The 20,527-nt window shown below is 40.0% G+C and overlaps 1 protein-coding gene across 1 annotated transcript in view; it reads left to right on the plus strand.

Moving 5' to 3' along the window:
* The window catches only part of kcnh8 (potassium voltage-gated channel, subfamily H (eag-related), member 8), a 448,052-nt gene that overhangs the window by 227,955 nt on the left and 199,570 nt on the right, over positions 1 to 20,527 (plus strand). The window contains exons 4-5 of the mRNA XM_043690211.1: positions 7,851 to 7,978; positions 11,652 to 11,895. Coding sequence (XP_043546146.1) covers positions 7,851 to 7,978; positions 11,652 to 11,895 — 372 coding nt within the window. The remainder of the gene's footprint in view (positions 1 to 7,850; positions 7,979 to 11,651; positions 11,896 to 20,527) is intronic.

Consider the following 20,527-nt stretch of genomic DNA (forward strand, 5'->3'; position numbering starts at 1 on the left):
TAATTGCTACAAGGATGAAGCTTTGTAAGTTATGTTTCAATTTAGGTAAAATGAAGGAAAGACGAGAGTCTTGAGACCTGTTCTGAATTCTGCTTATAGAATATATAATGTATCAAGAGCTCAATGAATAATCTGGAAATTGATGATGTGGTGTTGGACTGGGGTGGACAAAGTTAAAAAAAAGCACAACATCAGGTTATAGTCCAACAGGTTTATTTGAAAGTAAAAGTTTTCAGTGCGCTGTTCCTTCATCAGCTTGATATCTGACAGAGCAAAGCTCCAAAAGCTTGTACCTCCAAATAAACCTGTTAGACTATAACCTGGTGTTGTGTGAATTTTAAGTGGAAACTGATGTTAGTGTTGTCCACATCAAGATGTAATTAGATAAAATTTAAACAGTTCGAACTTTAAAATTGACTTTGCCTTTTTGTTATGCTTTTATTATTTTTGTGTCAAATAGGTAAGATTAAGGCATAAACCATGCACAAGGGATTGGTGAACACAAAAATATGTATAATCATTTATTAAGGTTTTGATAAGTTGGTAGCAATTTAATGGATTGGAGAACTTGTGCATGTGTTAGTATCTTAAACCATGACTCAGCAGCTGGAGCTCCCGTTACTGCTACAAGTTTCTCATAACACCCCCAACACCCTCACCACCCGCCACCAGCCCAGCTTTTATTAACCCCCAATAATTTTGCAACAACTTCCCCCAAATCAGTGTTTACACAACCGCCCCCAGTAATTTTAATAATACCCCACAGCTCAGTAATGTCATAAACATTCTCGCGGTCTAACATTTTTTGTGTTTTGTAAGCCTCCCCCCCAAGTAATCTTTATAATCCTCCCACCCAGTAATTTTATAGCTAGTCCAGTGATTTTTTAAACTTAATGACACCTGAGAGCCCAGTGTTTTATAAAACACCCCCACCCAGTTTGTGCTTTTATAAACACCTCCTGCCCAATAATATTTTAACACCCTCCCAGCCCAGTGCTTCTATAAACTCCTATCAGCCCAGTAATTTTATAACCTACTCACCCACCAGTTCAGTGATTTCATAAATCCCCCCCAACCCAGTTTAATTATTTATCAATATAAACTCTCCCAACCTTCAGCCCAGTGCTTTTTACAACCCACCCCCCACCCCAGTGATCATACAAACCCACACTCCCAGCTCAGTGATTTCACAGTCACAGACTGAGAATGGTCAGCACAATGACAGCAACCTCACTATCCTTCTCGTTCTCTCCCCTTCCTTGTACTCTGCTCACCTTGGTCCTTGCATTAACCCAGCAGGAGGCACTGCCCAGCACTGAACCATTTCCCTGCACTCCACTGCAGGCAATCTCAGGCCAAACAGCAGTGCCTGGTCTCCAGTTGTCTTAGACCCCACCCCGACCATTGGAACATGACCTTGCACTGCTAACCCTGTGTGGTAGCCAGTATGCAACAGTTTCCCCTTGTTAAAACAACTCTCATTCAGACACCTTCCACAGCCTCAGGATGAAGTTTCGGACCTGGAATGTTCCTATGGACAATCCCACCAGAGACAGAGTGGAACAATGCACTGCCATCATTGTTTGGGAACTCAGGCATTACAATATTGACATCATCACCGAGTGAAATCCAGTGGACAGGGGAAGGACCGCTTAGACAGCAAGGTAATGGCTACACTTTTTCTGGGAAAACAAGGCCAAGGAAGAGTGCCGCATCCATGGAGTCGTCTTCGCCAACTCAGAGACCCCCTCTTGTGAAATAAGTTAATGCCTCATGACACTCTGACTCACCCTTGCTGGGAACCAATATGTCATAGTATTCAGCACATGCTCGGTGCAGCAGCTGAAGACGAGGAGAAAATCTACTCCAGCCTCAACCAATCTCTTTCGTGGATCCCTGCAATGGACAAACTAATCATCCTCAACAACATTAGTGTCGGAGTCAACAAAAACGTGGACCTTTGGGGCGATGTAATCGGGAAAGAGGGAATTGGGAAGCAAAACTCCAACAGCACTCGTCTCCTGACCAAATGCCACAAACACAACCTCCTCATCACCAACATACTTTTCCACAAAAGAGACAAATACAAGACAATGTGGCAGCACCTGTGCTCCAAACACTGACACCTTGACTACGTCATTGTCAGAGCAAGGAATTGGAAAGACCTTAAAATCACACTTGTCATGACAAGAGTCAACTACTGCTGGACAGATCATCACCTGATCTGAGCCAGGATCAACATGAATATAGCCCTGCTGCTGCAGAGACAACACAGTGCCATAAAAAGTGCAAAATTGAGGCACTTGAAGACCTGAAAAAAGTGGTCTTATACAACTGATTCCTTCTCACAAACCTAGTGGCCTTGGCAACACCAAGTTGCAGGGTCCCCATCAGCTCAGCAACACCCCAACCCCGCAAGAATTAGAGAAAGCCAATGGCCAGCTTAAGAGCAACAAGCCTGCTGAGGCACTAGAGCAGAATCAACGATACTGCCTGCGCAAGATCCTGCCAATCCACTGGGAAGAAGTATGCACCAATGCCAGTGTCGTCAACCAGGCCAGTGTCCCCAGCATCGAGGCACTGACCACCCTTGATTGGCTACAATGGACTGGACATGTCATCCACATGACTGACATGAGACTCCTCAAACTCTACTCCCTGCTCTGAAATGGCAGACAAACCCCAGGTGGACAGAGGAAGCACTTCACTGATACCCTAAAGGAATCACTGATAAACTGCAGCATTCCCACAGACATCTGGGAATCATTCGCCCAAGACGGTCCAAAGTGGAAGAAGAGCATTTAGGAAGATTTTCCAGATACAGAACAGTGTGGTTGGGTTACATGTAGTGCACCATGGTGTCCTTTTTATTAAAACTTCAGATTACTTCGATATTACAGCTGGTGCCAAGACGGATTAAACTCATGAGCAAATTTTATTCCTGATCCTCCAAGCCACTTGAACATCTATAGTTGTGCTTTGATAGAAAACATATTTTTCCTGGGAAGGCACCGAGCACCTGGGGGAACTTAGCAAAAGGAAAACATGGAAACCAGGAGAAAATAGCCACACCAACATCCTACTCACTCCTTCCCATAGCCACCTGCTGCCTCATTGTGTAGAGCCACCTGTACACTCACCCTGAGAGTGGAAGAGTCTTCCTCATCTGTGGGGGACCGCCAATGATGATGATGACTATACGTCTGAATCACTTGATATCATGCTTTATTTCCCCTCCATTAATGCCTACAGAAAACAAAACCACATCCACTTAACCATGTACAACAATAGCTTCATTTTATCATGTAGACACAAGGAAGCATTGCTTGTCCTTTTGGAACAATTTACTATATGTTCAATTGCCACCATGCTCAGTATGGTTCACAAATATGCAGCCCTTTCCCTCCAGCTGAGATGTGTAATAGATCTGACATTTTGCATCACATGGTACAGTTTTGTATTTTTTTTAAACATCAACATCAATTATGTCCAGTTAAAGAAAACATTTGCTGCAAACAGGAAAAGGATGTTTTCTATCAAAGCACAACTATAGATGGTCAAGTGGCTTGGAGGATCAGTAATAAAATTTGTTCATGAGTTTAATCTGTCTTGGCATCAGCTATAATATCTAAGTAATCTAAAGTTTTAAAATAAAGGACACTGTGGTGCGTTACATATAACCTCACCACACTGTTCTGTATCTGTAAAATCTTCCTTACTGTACTGTTTTAACATCATCACCTTGATTAGTTTGTACACTTTTGGATTACCTGTTGCTTTGGTTAGACCCTTGGCATGCAACTCTTATACCTATCATGTTATTCCAGTCATTTGGTTTGTCTCCAGCACCACCATATTTTTAATCTTTTGTAATTATCTTTGTGCCTGAATTAATCAGATTATAGGTCATCCCTTCACATGCTATTCAGCTGTTGACACTTTACCCACACTGTCTTACGCTCTTGATTAGCTGCAGAGACCTATTATTCAGCCTGTTGACATTCCATGCACACCATTTGCTTGATCTGTCTGATTCTAAATTCTGTGCCTGTATGCTTCTCCTCACTTCACCTGAGGAAGGGGCAGTACTCAGAAAGTTTGTGATTTCAAATAAACCTGTTGGACTATAACTTAGTGCCATGTGACTTCTACCCCAGTGCAACACCTGCTCTTCCACACTGTGAGGTCAGTGAATGGTTACTGAATGGTCATCACAGAGCTATGTAATTGTTTTTGTGGCTAGTGGATGGTCACTCAAGTTTGGTAGATTGTTAATGAAGCTAATAAGACTGCTGAGACCAGTGGTGATCACAGCACTGAGAGTTCTCACTTCTCCTCTTATTCATTGCCAATAAGCCAAGTAGTATGCAACTGTTGACATTCCATGTCATCTCCCTAGCAATGTGACATTAGACTGATGACCATGTGTCTCTGAGGCCGAGCGACAGATTAAGATTCCTCAAGTGCTGTGGGACACTGAGGATCAAAGTGAATCTGCCGTGGTGTTGTCAATTGGAGACTTGAAGCAAGAAAACAAAATTCGAGCTCTCGGTACTCTATCCTTCAGGGATTAAATTGATTTCAAATGATCTTGCATTGGAGACATTGGTTAATCATTGAAATATTTGCCCAAACCTATGGTTAAGAATTTCTTTCATTATTGCTGTAATAATATGCAAGGTCCTGACTCCCAACTGCAAAATCCATACACAGTGTCCAACATTCGATATTATCCCACAATTGATCAAAACTTGTAGCATAATCTTAAGTGTGCAAAGAATAACCAAGGTCTTTTTCCCAGAGTAGGGGAGTCCAAAACTCGAGGGCATAGATTTAGATTGAAAGGGAAAAGATTTAAAAGGGACATGAAGGGCAACTTTTTCACACAAAGCGTGGTACATATATGGAATGAGCTGCCAGAGGACATGGTAGATGCAGGTGCAGTTACAACATTTAAAATACATTTAGACAGGTACATGGATAGGAAAGATTTGGAGGGCCAAACACAGGCAACTGTGACTAGTTCAGTTTAGAAAACCTGGTTGGCATGAATGTAAGGACCTGTTTCCATACCATATGACTCTATAATTACCTAGGCAACCAATTTGGGATTGTCAGTCAGATTTGCAGTGTGGTACTGCATATACTGGAAGTTAAAAGTATTAATGTACAGGCCTCTGTTCTTTATAGACAGAAAGAATATGTGTGTGCACTGCAGCTCTCTCAATTTAACAAAATAGGTGATAGTCATTTGCTGGTTCATTTTTCAGGGCATTGCCCTGACTAATCAGAACCAACCTTTCATGTTGAAAATTTAAACAAAAGCCTGGCAGTGCATTCACTATGCCAATGTTCCTACCAATCAGAATCCAAGTATCAATCAATCAATGTGACCTCTCATATGATGTAAGTATTGGTTTTGCCTGAATTGGTATTCTTGTGAATTATCTTGATGAGTGCAAAGTGAAAAGTTTCAACATAATCAGTTTTTCAGCAATAATAAAGTTCTGTGCTTCCAAATGACGATTTTACCGTACGTTGACAGAGCAGTATAATTGGTGTGGTGTAACACTGACCTTTTTACTGTAACCTACTCTGTAACATCTGCTTTATGTTATTGGACATAATTTATAATTAAAAATTTCAATGTCAGATATCAAAATTACACCAACTGTATAAACCTTTGAGCTTATTCTTTAAATAAAGAATATGGGATAAAGGAATCCCACCAGATTTTGAAAGGATCATTCTAATGAAACAGTTTGTTTGAAAAAGAGGCAAGTTACTTTACCCCATCTACAGTGACAGAAGTGGTGAAGTAACTTGCATCTTTTTCACACTTGAATTATTTCTTTCAATTTTCAGTGAAACTAGAAATGGCAGACAATGTATAATGAAATTACAGAAGCATTAGAATAAAATGGGACAACATTGAGGTTGCATCTTCTCTTAATTAACAGCTAAAAGAAAAGCCAGACCTATGCACAGCTTACAAGACTTGGCAGACTGAGGGGCTGAAAATGCTGAGGCAGCTGAAGATGCAACTGATGCTGATGTTGTTATTACCAAATGCAAGAAATTAATGTACAGAAAACAAATTTAATCTATTAATGCTATGCTTATAATTAGTGCCAGGTGATGTTTTATCAGCACACACAGTTGAATAGAAATTAAATAATGGAAGAATTTAAAATACTCGAGAGACTTTAAAGAATATTGGCAAAAGAGTACTCTGACTGTAGCAAAAGAATCAATTGTATAATGTTCCCAACCAACACCATATATGGCACATGAGCAGGTTGAAGAAGAGGCAGCAATCATTGCCCTGATTGACAGCAAGTTGATACTGGAAGTGCTGACAATATCAGTTAACCATGATTCACACATATCTATAAACCTTTATCTGTTTACGATGGGAAGAATGTATACTAAAACACTGTGTGCCTAAACTTTTGGTCAACTTCCAGTAATAATTAAACTCCTCTTTCCCAGCAAGCTTTGTCAAAAGTAAGCCTAGAGATTACACAGAACACATTCATCTGAGTAAGTTGACTGATCTACTTCAAACTGCAACCCCTTCCATCTCCCATCCCACACCAGCCATGCTGCTAAAGTCACTGGAGCATTTTTAAGCCCCTTCACATGAGTCAATGTAAGTTATGAGACCCATTTACCATCCATACATGCCCGTACAACTTGATTTTTAGTCAGCTTGCTTACTGGTCAGTTCTTCTGCAGATAATCATTGTTAACTCCTGAGTCCAACAGAACAGTGTCTGTGTGGGACTCTTTATTGAAAGGTCCCTTTCCACTCTCACTGTTTTGCAAGCAAATATTCTATGATTGTTTCCGACAAGCCGTGGTTGTCAAACCTCTGAATATCACAGAACATAACTATGACAATTTGGCAAAAACAACTCCCACCAACTCCCCGTCCCACCCCAACTACCTGACAGTTCCCTTCAATACTGATTATGGTTGGTAGACAATATACTTGCCAAAATCACCCTGTTACCTCCTGCTGTTTCTTGTCCAAAACATCAAAGGAGTTTGATGCCTTAGAAAAGTCACTATATTTGAAGAAGCATTTATATGTTCATGTGTTTTGGAACTTCCTGGGATAAGGTGTTAGATTGATGCAAGTTCTTTCTTTAGCACCTATCATGTCGAGTTCAGTGACAAATCTTCTGTTGTTCTGCAATGCTCCTTGTACTGCTTCTTATACAACTTGTCAGCAGCTAGCTTTTACAAAAACATTTTGGATGAAAAGAACAATGCATTAATGAGTTAAATCCTGGTTTAAATCCTAAATTTGCATGTTTCATTTTTCAATAATGCCTTGTTAAATAGCTAACAATTATTAACAGACCTTCAAAGTCACAAATAATGATCTTCAAGCAGAAATTTTGGAACAAATCCAACAGTTAAAATTAGTCCATTAACTTCGAGCCACAGATTAACTGCCCTGAGTACCAAATTAGTTTGTGCACTGGCTAAAATATTAAGAGCCCATTGAATCCTTTATTGGCTGCCTGATAAGAGTCAGTAAGATTTACGTGTCCTCTGCTAAATTTGAAAGAAGTTAGATAATTTGCATCAAATTTTGGGCTCATTAAGTTTCCTGAAAAATGTTTGCTGATATTGTTGGCTTTTAGACATGGTTCGGCCCATAGGTTAATCGATATGTTTTAAATCAGCCCAAATTCTAATTACATTTTGTTGAGTTATACTTATTTCAAATCAGTGAATATTCCATGTACACATAAGAATGAGCCTTTTCTGGAGCTGATTTAAAAAAAACAGTTTTACAAAGGTCAGTCAACCAATGAAATATTTTATTTCATAAATAGAAAAATACAAAGGAAGAGGGAAAGCAGGAACACACTTCAGTTCAGCTCGTCGGCGAAGTCGAGCCGTGCTTTATCACATTTCTGGCCACCTACAAAAGCAAGAGAAAAGCAAGCTGAAGATTAATAATGTAAGTAAATGAAAAATTTGAGTGAACTTGAAATTTATTCTGCTGCTAAATCAAGCAAGTCTTGCAAGTGATACAATATTGTACTGCAATTACAGTCAAGAGCCCATATAAAATTATAATGTGTATTCTGGCAATACGTTTGTTCGAATTGTCAAATTCACTAAGTTATAATGCTGCCTGTGGACTCAGACCTTCCTAAAAACAGTTTGCTCAGCAGCTGCTTGTTTAGCTGAGCTATTAATAGCTAGGTCCCAGTAGAAACCTTTAATTCATTTTGAACGTACAGACTTGGCAATTTATAAATTGAACTGGCAGATTAGCTTCACTGATTTGAGCTGATCTAAGTACGTTTTTTGTTTGAAGGGTCACTGTTGTGTTGACTACCCCAGAGGGGTTACTACTGCTTTGCTGACTTTGACGTTACTATGTGCAAACAGCAATCTGCAGAATGGTCAACAGATCATTTTTAAGTTGGATGCTTGTTCTTTCAGAAGATCAATAACTTACATATCTACAGAGGGCAACAATTTATACTACTGCAAAGCTGCTCTGTCTTCTGAGATTCAGTGGTTTCCCTTGCAAGTTCAGTGAACTTGTGGAGAAAAGAATTATGACATATGCAAGAATGAGGATTTCACAACTCCACTTTATTTGTAAAACCTGTGATTGATTTGGATAAAATTAAGCAAGGCATCTGATAACTCAGTCTTACGGCCGGGTGCTAAAGGAAGTGAGGTTTGTTTGGGGAACGTGCTTGCTGGCTTTAAATAACATACATATTGAGGTCCATTGAGTAACCAGCAGATATACTTTATTGGTACATCCATGGCATGCATAAACTCCTGTGGGAAATTCTGATCCTAATTTTGCACAGTGTGGCATGCTGGAGGTTAGAAAGTGCCATTCTAATAACAATTATAATGCATGTACCAAATGGTAACTGCAATTAGGAGTGAATAGACCAAAGTTGTGACCTGACACATGAGTCCTAAGTTAAAATTCCACACTTTTGGCCCAAGATACATGAACATAATCAAGAGATTTTTTTTTGAAAGAACACATTCATGGAATGTGGTAATTGCTGGTGAGGCCAGCATTCATTGACCACTTTCTGCATTTTTGAACCTGTGCTATCTGTATGATAAGGCTGTTACAATGCTGTTCTCCTTCTTTTATATGACTAAGTAGCTTAATAAACAACATCACATTAGTTTGAAACTGAAGTGACAAATGTGCCATTAATGAATTAGTTGAGATTTTATGATAATCCAACAGTTTAGTAATTAACTTTCCAAATTGTTTCCAGGTTTTTAAAATTGAATTCAATTTCTCAAACTAAGTTGGAAGATGTTGAGCATGCAACCTGGTCGACTATTAGTTCATAGAAGTACTTTTCCACCACTGTAATCACTATGCTAGTGTAACCTAACTGTATAGTCAGACAATGTAAGTTTAGAGTCGATGTTACTCATATGAACCTGGAGTAGATAACAGCAGAAGTTTGAACCCTTTGTTTTAAGCATTGTGCTCATACCTCCAAGCAAATGTTCATACATGGATTCATCTTTCCGAATCACAACTATGAACCCAGGCCCTTGGCTCATAATTTATTGCTGAATAAGGTTTGCTTTCTAAAGATAGAAGTAAGAATTTGCTAATTATTGCCTAACCTCTTAATTCTTTTGCAAGTTGATTGGCTAAAGGCAGGTGTTCCATATTTAAATTCAGCTATCACCTGATGCCCTAATTGTTTTCTCGTGTTACTCACCACGTCAAGAAACACCTGGATGAATACATGAATGGGAAGGGAATACAGGGATATGGATCCTGCAAGTGAAGACAGTTTTAGTAAGAAAGGGGAATACATGATAGTACAGGCTTGGAGGGCCAAAGGGCCTGTTCCTGTGCTGCGTTGTTCTTTGTTCTATTAAAGGTTTTAGCGTGGAAGTAATTTTTTTTAACAACTCAAAAGGCTTGTAAATGTATTTTCTACCATCATATACTAATTTTAATTTCAACAGACATTTATTACAAAGTTATATTGACCATAATGTGTTTATTTTTATTTGGGTGAATTATCTGAATGGCAGAAAAGTAAACTGCTGTGTTCAATGTCAGAAGCAAACCAATATTGTGATAAAACTCAAATTACACTTTGAGAAATGGAGAAGAATTTCCAAGGAGTGGAGAGTGGTGACAGGGGATGATTGCAGTTCCCTGACCTCTCACTGTAACTGAAGATTGGTGCAAATCCTAGTGAAATTACCATTTATACTTTTTAAGAGAAACAAAATTAGGAGCAGAAGGCGGCCATTGGGCCCATCAAGCCTGCTCTACCTTTCAATGTGAACATGGCTAATTATCCAACTCAGTACCTTGTTCCCACTTTCACCATTTTATCTCTTTAGCCCTAATAAGTATATCTATCTCCTTCTTGAAAACAATTGATGTTTTGGCCTTAACTGCTTTCTGTGGTAATGAATTCCACTCACCACTCTCTGGGTGAAGAAATTTCTCCTCATCTTGGCAGTAAGTGGCCTACCACATATCCTTAAACTGTGACCCATTTTTACCCTTTCTATTGTTTCTTTCCTGTTTTCATCATCCTCCAACTGAAATTACTGTGGATTACCAAGAGAAATCCTACTGATACAACTTTCGATGTGAATTTTAGAAATTGCTCCCTATTGCACCACTGTGACTGTCAACATTTTAACAAGAACCTTCACAAAGGTCTTTTTGAAGCTGTTGGTTAAATATTAAATTATTGCTGAAATGTATCCCCATGGAAGTGAAGAATAATGGGCTAAACTTGTGAATAAGTCAGAACATGCTGGAAATACTCAACAAGCCTAGCAGCATCATTGGAGAGAAACAGAATAACCATTTAGGTCGATTATCTTTCATCAGAACTAAACTCCTGGTCAAGACCAAGAGTGTAATAGAACCTATCTGACTTCCTGTTCTGAGCAGCAAATTTGCCTACCTGTAGAGATGTCAGAATTGGGATATGTACAATGATTCCATTTCTGAATATAATACTCGATCAATCATGTACAGCACAAATTCAAATTTTGAATGTGTAGATGACACTTGCCATGAGACCATGAATTCACTCATCAGGAGTTCAGTACTGTTGAATGTGCTGAAACATGCAAGTTCAGTGAGAGCTTATTTAATTTGTTTGTGGGTAGGTTGTGTGCACATTGATCTTTAATGCACAGGCTGCAAGTCTAGTTGAATAAGTTGAGTGTGTTTTCAGCCATACCCATTTCTTTCAATGTAACTGAGACCTAGCTTATTTTACACTGGTGTTATGGCAGGTGTCTATAGACTAGGAATATTTAGTCTAATAATGTCTGAATGCACAATGTCAACTGTTTTCTGTCAGAACTGTATGTAATTTGATCCATTTTGATATGATTGTAATGATTCAGCCCATCAGAGTGCTGAGAATCTGTGAACTTGGAATAACATTTTAATTCCCTTTAATTTTTGCAGTGAGAAAATTATGTGAAATTATTTTCATGTTACACTTTGAACAATGCGTAGAGGGAGTAATTAATATAATTGTTTTGCATGGAGTAAGTAGAAATAGTTGTGATTCAATTACCAATAAATTGCAATATGTGAAGGTATAATATTTATATTTAAAAATTTTATTCCTCTACAGAATGTGTTTAGGAACCAGCCAGCACTACCAGAATACAAGGTTGCAGATGCAAAAAAATCAAAGTTCATCCTTTTGCATTACAGCACTTTTAAAGCATTATGGGACTGGCTAATATTATTGGCAACGTTTTATGTTGCTGTGACTGTACCATATAATGTTTGTTTTATTGGAATTGATGAAAACTTGCCTTCAGCAAGAAGCACAACAGTTAGTGACATTTCAGTGGAAATTCTGTTCATCATAGGTAAGCAGACAATTCTGTCATTGATTTTTAATTCAGTTTGTAATCAACAATTATTTATGTATTAATGAATCAATTATGATTTGCCATTGACAGAATCCCAGAATGAATTAATGTTTCAAATATCAATGTTATTGAGTATTGAATCTCTCTGGTTACACAAGCAGGTTTTCAAATTTGGCCAATTGAGTATGAACTCAATTGTTTTTAACTGCATAGATTTTTCCACACTTGATTACTGTAATTATACATTCACCTGAGGAGTTCATTTTAAAATGGCCCTGATTTTTGTTTGTCACAGTAGATTCACATGCATGTGATAGTTGAAGAACGTTCATTCCTCCTGAACCAGTGCGAGGCAGTTACCTGATTAAACTATGGTAACCAAAGATAACTCATTTAACTATCTCCTGAATTGCAAACTTTAAGATAGAGCACTTACTTTTCTTATATACTTGGGGGTTTCCATTTTGGATTAATTTTTGTTTTGTTCACAGGTGCTCTTGACACCATTCATATCTTAAGGGTCATATGAATATTTTAATATTTGTCACACAACCACTACAAAAATCATCATAGAGGATTTAATCAAAAATAACAGATGCCAGGAATCTTGTTGAATGATCAAAGTGTACCTAGGCCCCATTGATTTCTGGTTGTATTATGTCTTCCAAGAAACTATTTATTTGAACTTCAAACTGCACCCAGCCTCAGTACTGATCTTTTCAATGAATAGAAATCATATTTTAAAATAGTGTATTTAAATAGTGAATCATCTCATGCTGCCTCAAGCATGACATTTGCATTGTTCTGTGGTCACTTGTACTTATTAATGCAAGAAAATAACTATTGGCTTTTTGTGAATTTAGTCACTAGAACCATTTGTTCAAATCCATCTCTTGCACTCACATAGCAATTGAAGGTTTCATTAGATTGAAGTTAAATATAACTGGATAGAATGTTCACTAATTATTTCCAATGAGTGCAGCTCCAACAACAGTCAAGAAGCTCAACATCATCTAGAAAAAGCAGCCCACTTAATTGTCCCCCCCATCTACCTCTTTAATTATTTATTGCCTTCACAACCAACACACAAGGGTAGTATTGTATACTATCTACAGGGTGTAATGTGTAATTCACAAGGTTCCTTTGATCTCACCTTCCAAATCCTTGATTTCCACCACCCACCATCCAGGGAAAAAAATATATTTGGGGATACCACAGCCTGTGAGGTCCCCTCCATTCACATGTGTTGCTAATGCAAAATCATTGAATTGTTCCCCAACAGCACAATGAGTGTTGCCTTTGATTGAGTTAAAGGCCCTGGTGATGCCATGTGAAAGGGAATAATGGTGCATGTTGGCATTGGGTGAAAAAATGTTTGAACCAAGTAGAAAATAATGTGTCTGGAGGAAGGTGTAAAAGTGAGCAGTGATTAGTTCTAATCCAGTTTTCCTCCATTACAAGTAACAATTTTGATTTGTAACAATACCTTTTTAATTCAGTACTGGGCTTCTGTGAAAATATTACAAAACAAATTTTGAAATTGAGCTATGAGAGAAAAGATGCTTGCAGGTCTCTCTGTTCCATAATCTCACGATCAAACATCAAGCCAATATGACTAGAATCATCAAAAACTTGGAGGAGTGTATGAACATATGACTGTATTCGAATTTGGAGCAGAAGCAAGCTATTGGACTCGCCATCCTTAGAGAGACAACTGGTAATGAATTTAACCTGAGGAGCAAGTTTGAGAAGTTATGAACTGCACAGTAACCTCGGCCAGTACAGGAATTAAATGCATGCTGTTGGTATTGCATCGGAAACCAGCTGTCCAGCCAACTGCTGCAGCCAAACAACAGAAAATTACACAATGAAACAAAGCCCACACACAGTTTATTCATCCTGGAAGACGGAACCAGTTGGGTTCACTATGGCTTCTCACATGAACAATGTATTGCTTTCGTAGAAATCCCTCCTGGTCAGTGTCCTGATTTCTTCTACGTTCAGGACATTCTCCCTTTGTTTTCTCCATTTGTGAAAGCTCAATGATGCAGGACCCCATTTCTAGACTACACCAAAAGGCTGTGCCAGAATGGTTGAGACATCAAAACCTTATCTTAAGGAGACCTTTGGTCTGTTCTACCATAATTCTGGTTGAAGGAAGGACAGCAGTCTTCATTCGGAGCCTGTCTTAGGGTTCCATAAAGGTATTATCAAGTATGTTTGGAGAGAGTAGTCCCTGTCTGCCAGCATCCATCCATGTATGACCTGAGGACCCTGGCAGAAGTCAAGAACCTGTGAGTTCTTTAGTTTGTGTGCATCATGACAATACCCAGGATATCTGGTGCAGCCTCAAATCCAGCGTCGATGGTCATCTATAAGCTGAATATTCATCAAATGGAAGCTTTACTGTTGATGGACTTGCATGTCAATGATAGGGAATTCTCCAAGCAACATTAGTGCAGTTGACAGCATTGGGTGGAGAACCCTCTGCCAAAGCTAATTGACTGTCTTCATAGGGGAAGGATATGAATAACTGTGCTCTGAAGAAAATAGCATCAATATCAGTAAGGTTAATAGTGAGCTACAAAATTTGGTAAGAAGATAGATGCCATTCATTGGCAAGATTCAGAACATACCATTTAAAACTCAAGGGGAACGTCAGGAACACTTTTATCGATGAGGAAAACAATTTTTTTTTCATTCTTACCACATTTTTCTTGCTATTGCCCAGGTTGCTTAAAGGGTCAGAAGATTTTGCCATGGTCTCCCCAGTGCCTGTTTGAACATACTTTTATGTTCAATTCATCTTCTATTAAATAGTGGTGTCTCAATGACCTTCTTGATTATATGCTTCTACCTGCATGCTAACTTTATCTTGACTCATTCTGAGAACTCCTAGGATCCCCTGCACCTCAAACTGTTGCAGTAATTCTCTGTTTAAGTCATATTCAGCTTTGTTGCTCTTCCTGTCAAAGTTAGCAACTTTGTATTTTTCCACATTATATTCCATCTACCAGATATTTGCCCACTCACTCAACCTGTCTGTATCTGTCTTATGTCCTCATCACAACATGCACTGCTACTTATTTTCAGACCCTAGGATGAAGTCGAGTGCGCTGCTGCAAAGGCACAGCAGGCCGAGCAGCAGGACAATTGACGCTTCGGACATAAGCCCTTCATCAGGAATGAGGCTTCTGGGCCCGGGGGTGCTGAGAGATGGTGGGGCTGGAGGAAAGCTATCTTCCCTCCATCCCCACGCCCTTCTCTCCACCCCCCCGCCCCTCCCATTTATCTCTCAGCCCTCCTGGCCACAAGCCTCATTCCTGATGAAGGGCTTTTGCCCGAAGCGTTGATTCTCCTGCTCCTTGGATGCTGCCTGGCCTGTTGTGCTTTTCCAGTACCACACTCTCAACTTTGATCTCCAGCATCTGCAGATCAAAGTTCACCTCACTTTTTCCTAGGACAAAGTCTGCCAGGATCTGGGGACTTGTCAGTGTGCATCTCCATCCTTTGCTCTATACCACTTCCCGAGTGATTTTATTTTAACCAAGTTCCTCTCTCCTGATTTATAGCTATTACTGGAACATTCTTTGTATCCTTTTGTAATGAAGACCAAAGCAATATATTTGTTAATTTTATGTGCCATTTCCTTGTTATCTGTTTTAATTCCCCATTCTCACTCATCCACACTCCATGAACTTGTCTCTTTTCCTATCTTCTCCCCACTGCCTCCAAATTCATTGGCACCCAAAAATCCCATATTTAACACTTTCTCAAGATCCAGAAGTAAAACAGTGGGTCAATCCATTGCCTATTTCTGCCTGACTGAACTGATTCATTCCTATCTCAACTATTTCTTTTCCTCCTCGATAGATTTCCTTCCAACTTACATCCAGGTTTTTTCTGCTATTCTACATGACTTCAACTCTTTCCCTAATCACATTCTCTTCACTGTTTATATATAGGTGCACAATCCCTCAACACAGCCACCAAGACAGCCTCAGAGCTCCAATTCCTCCTTGAACAGGGTCCCACTAGTTTCCGTTCATTACCCACTCTCCTATGCCAGGTTGAGCTTGTTCTCACTTTGAACAACTCTTCCTTAAACTCCGCTCACTTCCACCAATTCCTCCGTAATCATCCTCTGCCATTTTTCACCAAGTCCAGTTTGATGCAGTCACCAAACACAACTTCCCCTGCTATCCCCTTGCAGCATTTCATAGGGACTGTAACATTCTCGTCCAGTCTTAAGTCAACCCAATTTCAATTCCTTTCCCTACACTATATTTCTGTATAAAGGTATGAGATGTAATACCTGGCCTTACATTTCGTCCCTTCTCACTGTCCAACCTTCCAAGTGAAACAACTTTATACTTGTATTTCTTTAAATTTAATTACGCATTCGATTTCATGATGTGATCTCTTTGTATATAGGGGAGACCAAACATAGACTGGGCGACCACTTCGCGAAACACCTCTGCCTAGTCCACAAGCACGACCTATAGCTTCAGATTGCTTGAAGTTGTAATTCTTCACCTTGCTCCTTTCTCTTCATGGTCCTGTTAAATTTTCCATAGTTTGAACGCAAGCTTTTTTTAAAAAAAAAATCTGTATCCATTGTCATTCTCTTTTGTTGCTGCTTTATAAAATCTTTAGTTATTTCATCTCCATTAGCCCCCATGCACCAAACTTTTTCCTGTGCTCTTCCTGCCCCAACATCACCAAACTTCTGTCTTCTAGTAGACTCCAAACTCAGATTTAAGAAAGGAATGCTAGGGCTTAGACTTTTGGCATCTGAAGGCACGCTGGTCAATTCATCTCCAGAATGCTGAAGAAGCCAAAATTGGAACTGCTGAGATACTTCTAAGAAGGAGAGTGAAGAGAATGGAAATATCAGGACCACAGAAGAGCATGAACAGATTCAGCAACTTAAAGTGCTGTGGGTCAGCAGCAGCAGAATTATACTTCACCACAATCTGTAACCTCCTAGCCAAACATTTCACCCCACTTTATCATTGCCATCAAACCAGGAAATAAACCCTGGCTGATTGAAGAGTGCAGGAGGACATGCCTGGAGCAGCAGCAGGCACACCTGAAAATGAAATGGCTACCTGGCAAAGCGACATCACAAGACTACCCACATGCCAATAGTGAAAGCACCAAGTTATAGACAGAGCTAAGTGAAACCACAAGCAATAGATCAAGTATCCACTCTGCCGCAACCAGTCATGAACAATGGTGGACAATTGACAGTAGTGCAGACTCCACAAATCTTCTCAGCCTCAACAATGAGAGAGAAACAAATCAGTGCAGAAGACAAGGCTGAAGTATTTGCAACAATTTTCAGCCCAGAGTGCTGAGTGGTTGATCCATCTTGATTTCCTCTGGATGTTCGAAGTGTCACAAATATCAGTCTTCAGCCAATTCAGTTCACTCCACATGATATCAAGACATGAGTAGAGGCACGAGATACTCCAAAGGACATGGGCCCTGACAACACTCTGACAATAATATTGAAGACTTGTGCTCCAGAACTTGCCGCAGCTTACCCAAACTGTTCCAGTGCAGCTACAACATTGGCATCTACCCAACAATGTAGAAAATTCCAAGGTCCATCCTTTACACAAAAAGCAGGACAAATCCAACATTGCCAATTACTGCCTACTCTCTACTCATTGACTGAGTCCACTCTCAATCACAAGTAAAGTGATGGTAGGTGCCCTTAATAGTGCTAACACACAGCACTTGAGTAACAATAATACACTCACTGACATCTAGATTGGGTTCAGCTCTTGTCCCTCATTACAGCCTTGTTTCAAATTTGGACAAAAGAACTGAATTCCAAAGTTGAGGTGAGATTGACTGCCTTTGACAATAGGCATTATTTGACCAAGTGTGGCAGCAAGAAGACCTAGCAAAACGGGAGTCAATGGGAATCAGAAGGTGTACTGGTTGGAGTCATACCTGGCACAATCGATGATGGTTCTGGCAATTAGAGAGCAGTCATCTCAAGTCTATGGCATCTCCGGGGCATTCCTTAGGGTAGTGTCTGAGACTCAGTAATCTTCAGTTGCTTCAACAAGGACCCATCATAAGGTCAGAAGTGACATGTTTATTGATGATTGTACAATGTTCAGCATCATTCACACTCCTCTGATACTGAAGCAGTCCATGTTCAAATGCAGTAAGATCGGGACAATATCCAGGCTGAGTTGACAAGCTACACCAGTGCCTGGCAATGACCATCCCAGTAATTTGATTATCTCCCTTTGACATTCACTGTAATCACCATCTATCAGTGTCTTTAAGAACAGCCATATATGTATTGCCACTACAAGAGAACATCAGACACTCAAAATTCTGTGGTGTAACTTAATTTGTGAATCCAAAAGTCTATCCTCCATTTACAAGGCATGTCAGGAATGTGGTGGAATATTCACTTGCCTGAATGGCTGCAGTTCTAACAACGTTCAAGAAGCTGGATACCATCCTGGATAAGTCAGTGCACTTAGAACCACATTCACGATATTATGCTTTCACTCCCTTCAACAACAATGCACTGTGGCCGAAGTGTTTAGCATCTACAAACTGTACCTCAGGAGATATTATCAACCTACATAAAAGCCAGGAGGTGAAATTTTCTGATTTGCTGTCTTAATTGGGAGGAGATCCCAGTCTAGGGAGATTCCAGTAGTTGGTGGGCTGCTCAATCACACTGGACTGCACTATAGCTTGATGCATTCAACTGGGAGTCCTGGAAGGAGGTCTAAGTGGATCAGGACTTCCCAGAAAAGGTGGTTTGTAAGCACCTAAGCTGAGGAGTGACCTTAGAATTCAGGGAGGAGGGTTCCTCTTAGGCAAACAGCACAGAAAATTGGAGATGTCTTCTTAAGGGATGTCATCAATGCACATTGAACACCCCCATGTAATTTGCTCCTCCTTCCTTTTCTCATGTAGTCCTAAAGATCTGTCCTCTTTAGTGGGCGGCACGGTGGCACAGTGGTTAGCACTGTTGCCTCACAGCGCCAGAGACCCGGGTTCACTTCCCGCCTCAGGCGACTGACTGTGTGGAGTTTGCACGTTCTCCCCGTGTCTGCGTGGGTTTCCTCCGGGTGCTCCGGTTTCCTCCCACAGTCCAAAGATGTGCAGGGTCAGGTGAATTGGCCGTACTAAATTGCCCGTAGTGTTAGGTAAGGGGTAAATGTAGGGGTATGGGTGGGTTCGCTTCGGCGGGTCGGTGTGGACTTGTTGGGCCGAAAGGCCTGTTTCCACACTGTAATGTAATGTAATCTCTTGCTGCCACTTGACAGCCTACTCCAATTATACTTTGTCATGAGTGGTGTTTTATTCAAGTCAACAGACTTGTTAATGAGACTAAATGACCCTTATTTGTTTATATGTGACTGGCAGTTGAGTTTGACTCTCATTCACCGAGTGTATTATGGGGCAAACTTGGAGGTGAGTGGCAAAGTTTCCTCATCACTTGAATTATTTTGCACCTCCCCCACAAAAAAGCCCCTTCGTAAACAGGTGGCATGAATCCAGCCTCGGTGATACAGCGGGGGGGGGCCGAGGGAATATTTTACAAGTTATCACAGTGATCTGGGAAAGGAAACAGAATCAGTTGGATGCAAGAATCATTTTATTGTCACTCAGATCTAAAATTGCTGATCTCAATATAAAAGCTGGCTGGTTGGATGTAAAAAGCTTTCATAAGAAGATCATTTGATTCAAGCAAAATCAGTCAGGGAACTGAAGGAAAAAGCAGGCAAATGGATTTGAGGATTATCAGATCAGTCATCACCTCATTAGACAGTAGAGATTAAATGGGCCAATTGACTTAGTTCTGCTCTGATAGTCTAATATCCACCTTGACATAAGAAGCGGTCACATGCTATAGTGTCGGCTTGGATATAAAGTACATTTTGTTTCTGTGGGGTGAACAGTCGTTCAAGATAATATCAAACTGATGCTTTAAAAATATTTCATGGGTGTCATGGTGGCTCAGTCGTTAGCAATGCCTAACTGTGCCAGGGACCCAGGTTCGATTCCACTCTCTGGCAACTGTGCAAACTCCACAAAGACATTGTCCCCATCTCTGTGGGAGGGAATCCATGCAGACCAAAGATGTGCTGGCTAGGTGGATTGGCCATGCTAAATTATCCATAGTGTCTGGGTGGATTATCCAAGGGAAATGTGGAGTTGCAAAGATAGGATGGGTCTAGGTGGAATTCTCTTTGGCGGGCCAGTGTGAACTCAATGGGCTGAATGGCCTGTTTCCATATTGTAAGGGTGCTATGAATAAATGCCAGTCATACAGAACAATCCACCACATAATGTTCAAAGTCTCTTTCTTGGGAAGGCATTCCATTAATAAATGAAAGCACTTGATTATTGTTGGAAAAATATGAGGCATATTATTTAAAATAATTAATAATGCAGGAAGGTTACTGGACCTGAAATGTTGACTCTGCTTTCTCCCCACAGATGCTGCCAGACCTGCTGAGTTTTTTTCAGAAATTTTTTTGTTTCTGACTTTCAGCTTCTGCAGCTCTTTGGTTTCTTTATTTAAAATAATGTGACCTTAGTGCATCAAGCAGTCATGAGAGAAAAGTATTGGCTTAAAATT

This window comes from Chiloscyllium plagiosum, chromosome 5 (genome assembly GCF_004010195.1).
Source record: "Chiloscyllium plagiosum isolate BGI_BamShark_2017 chromosome 5, ASM401019v2, whole genome shotgun sequence".
Classification (NCBI taxonomy): domain Eukaryota; kingdom Metazoa; phylum Chordata; class Chondrichthyes; order Orectolobiformes; family Hemiscylliidae; genus Chiloscyllium; species Chiloscyllium plagiosum.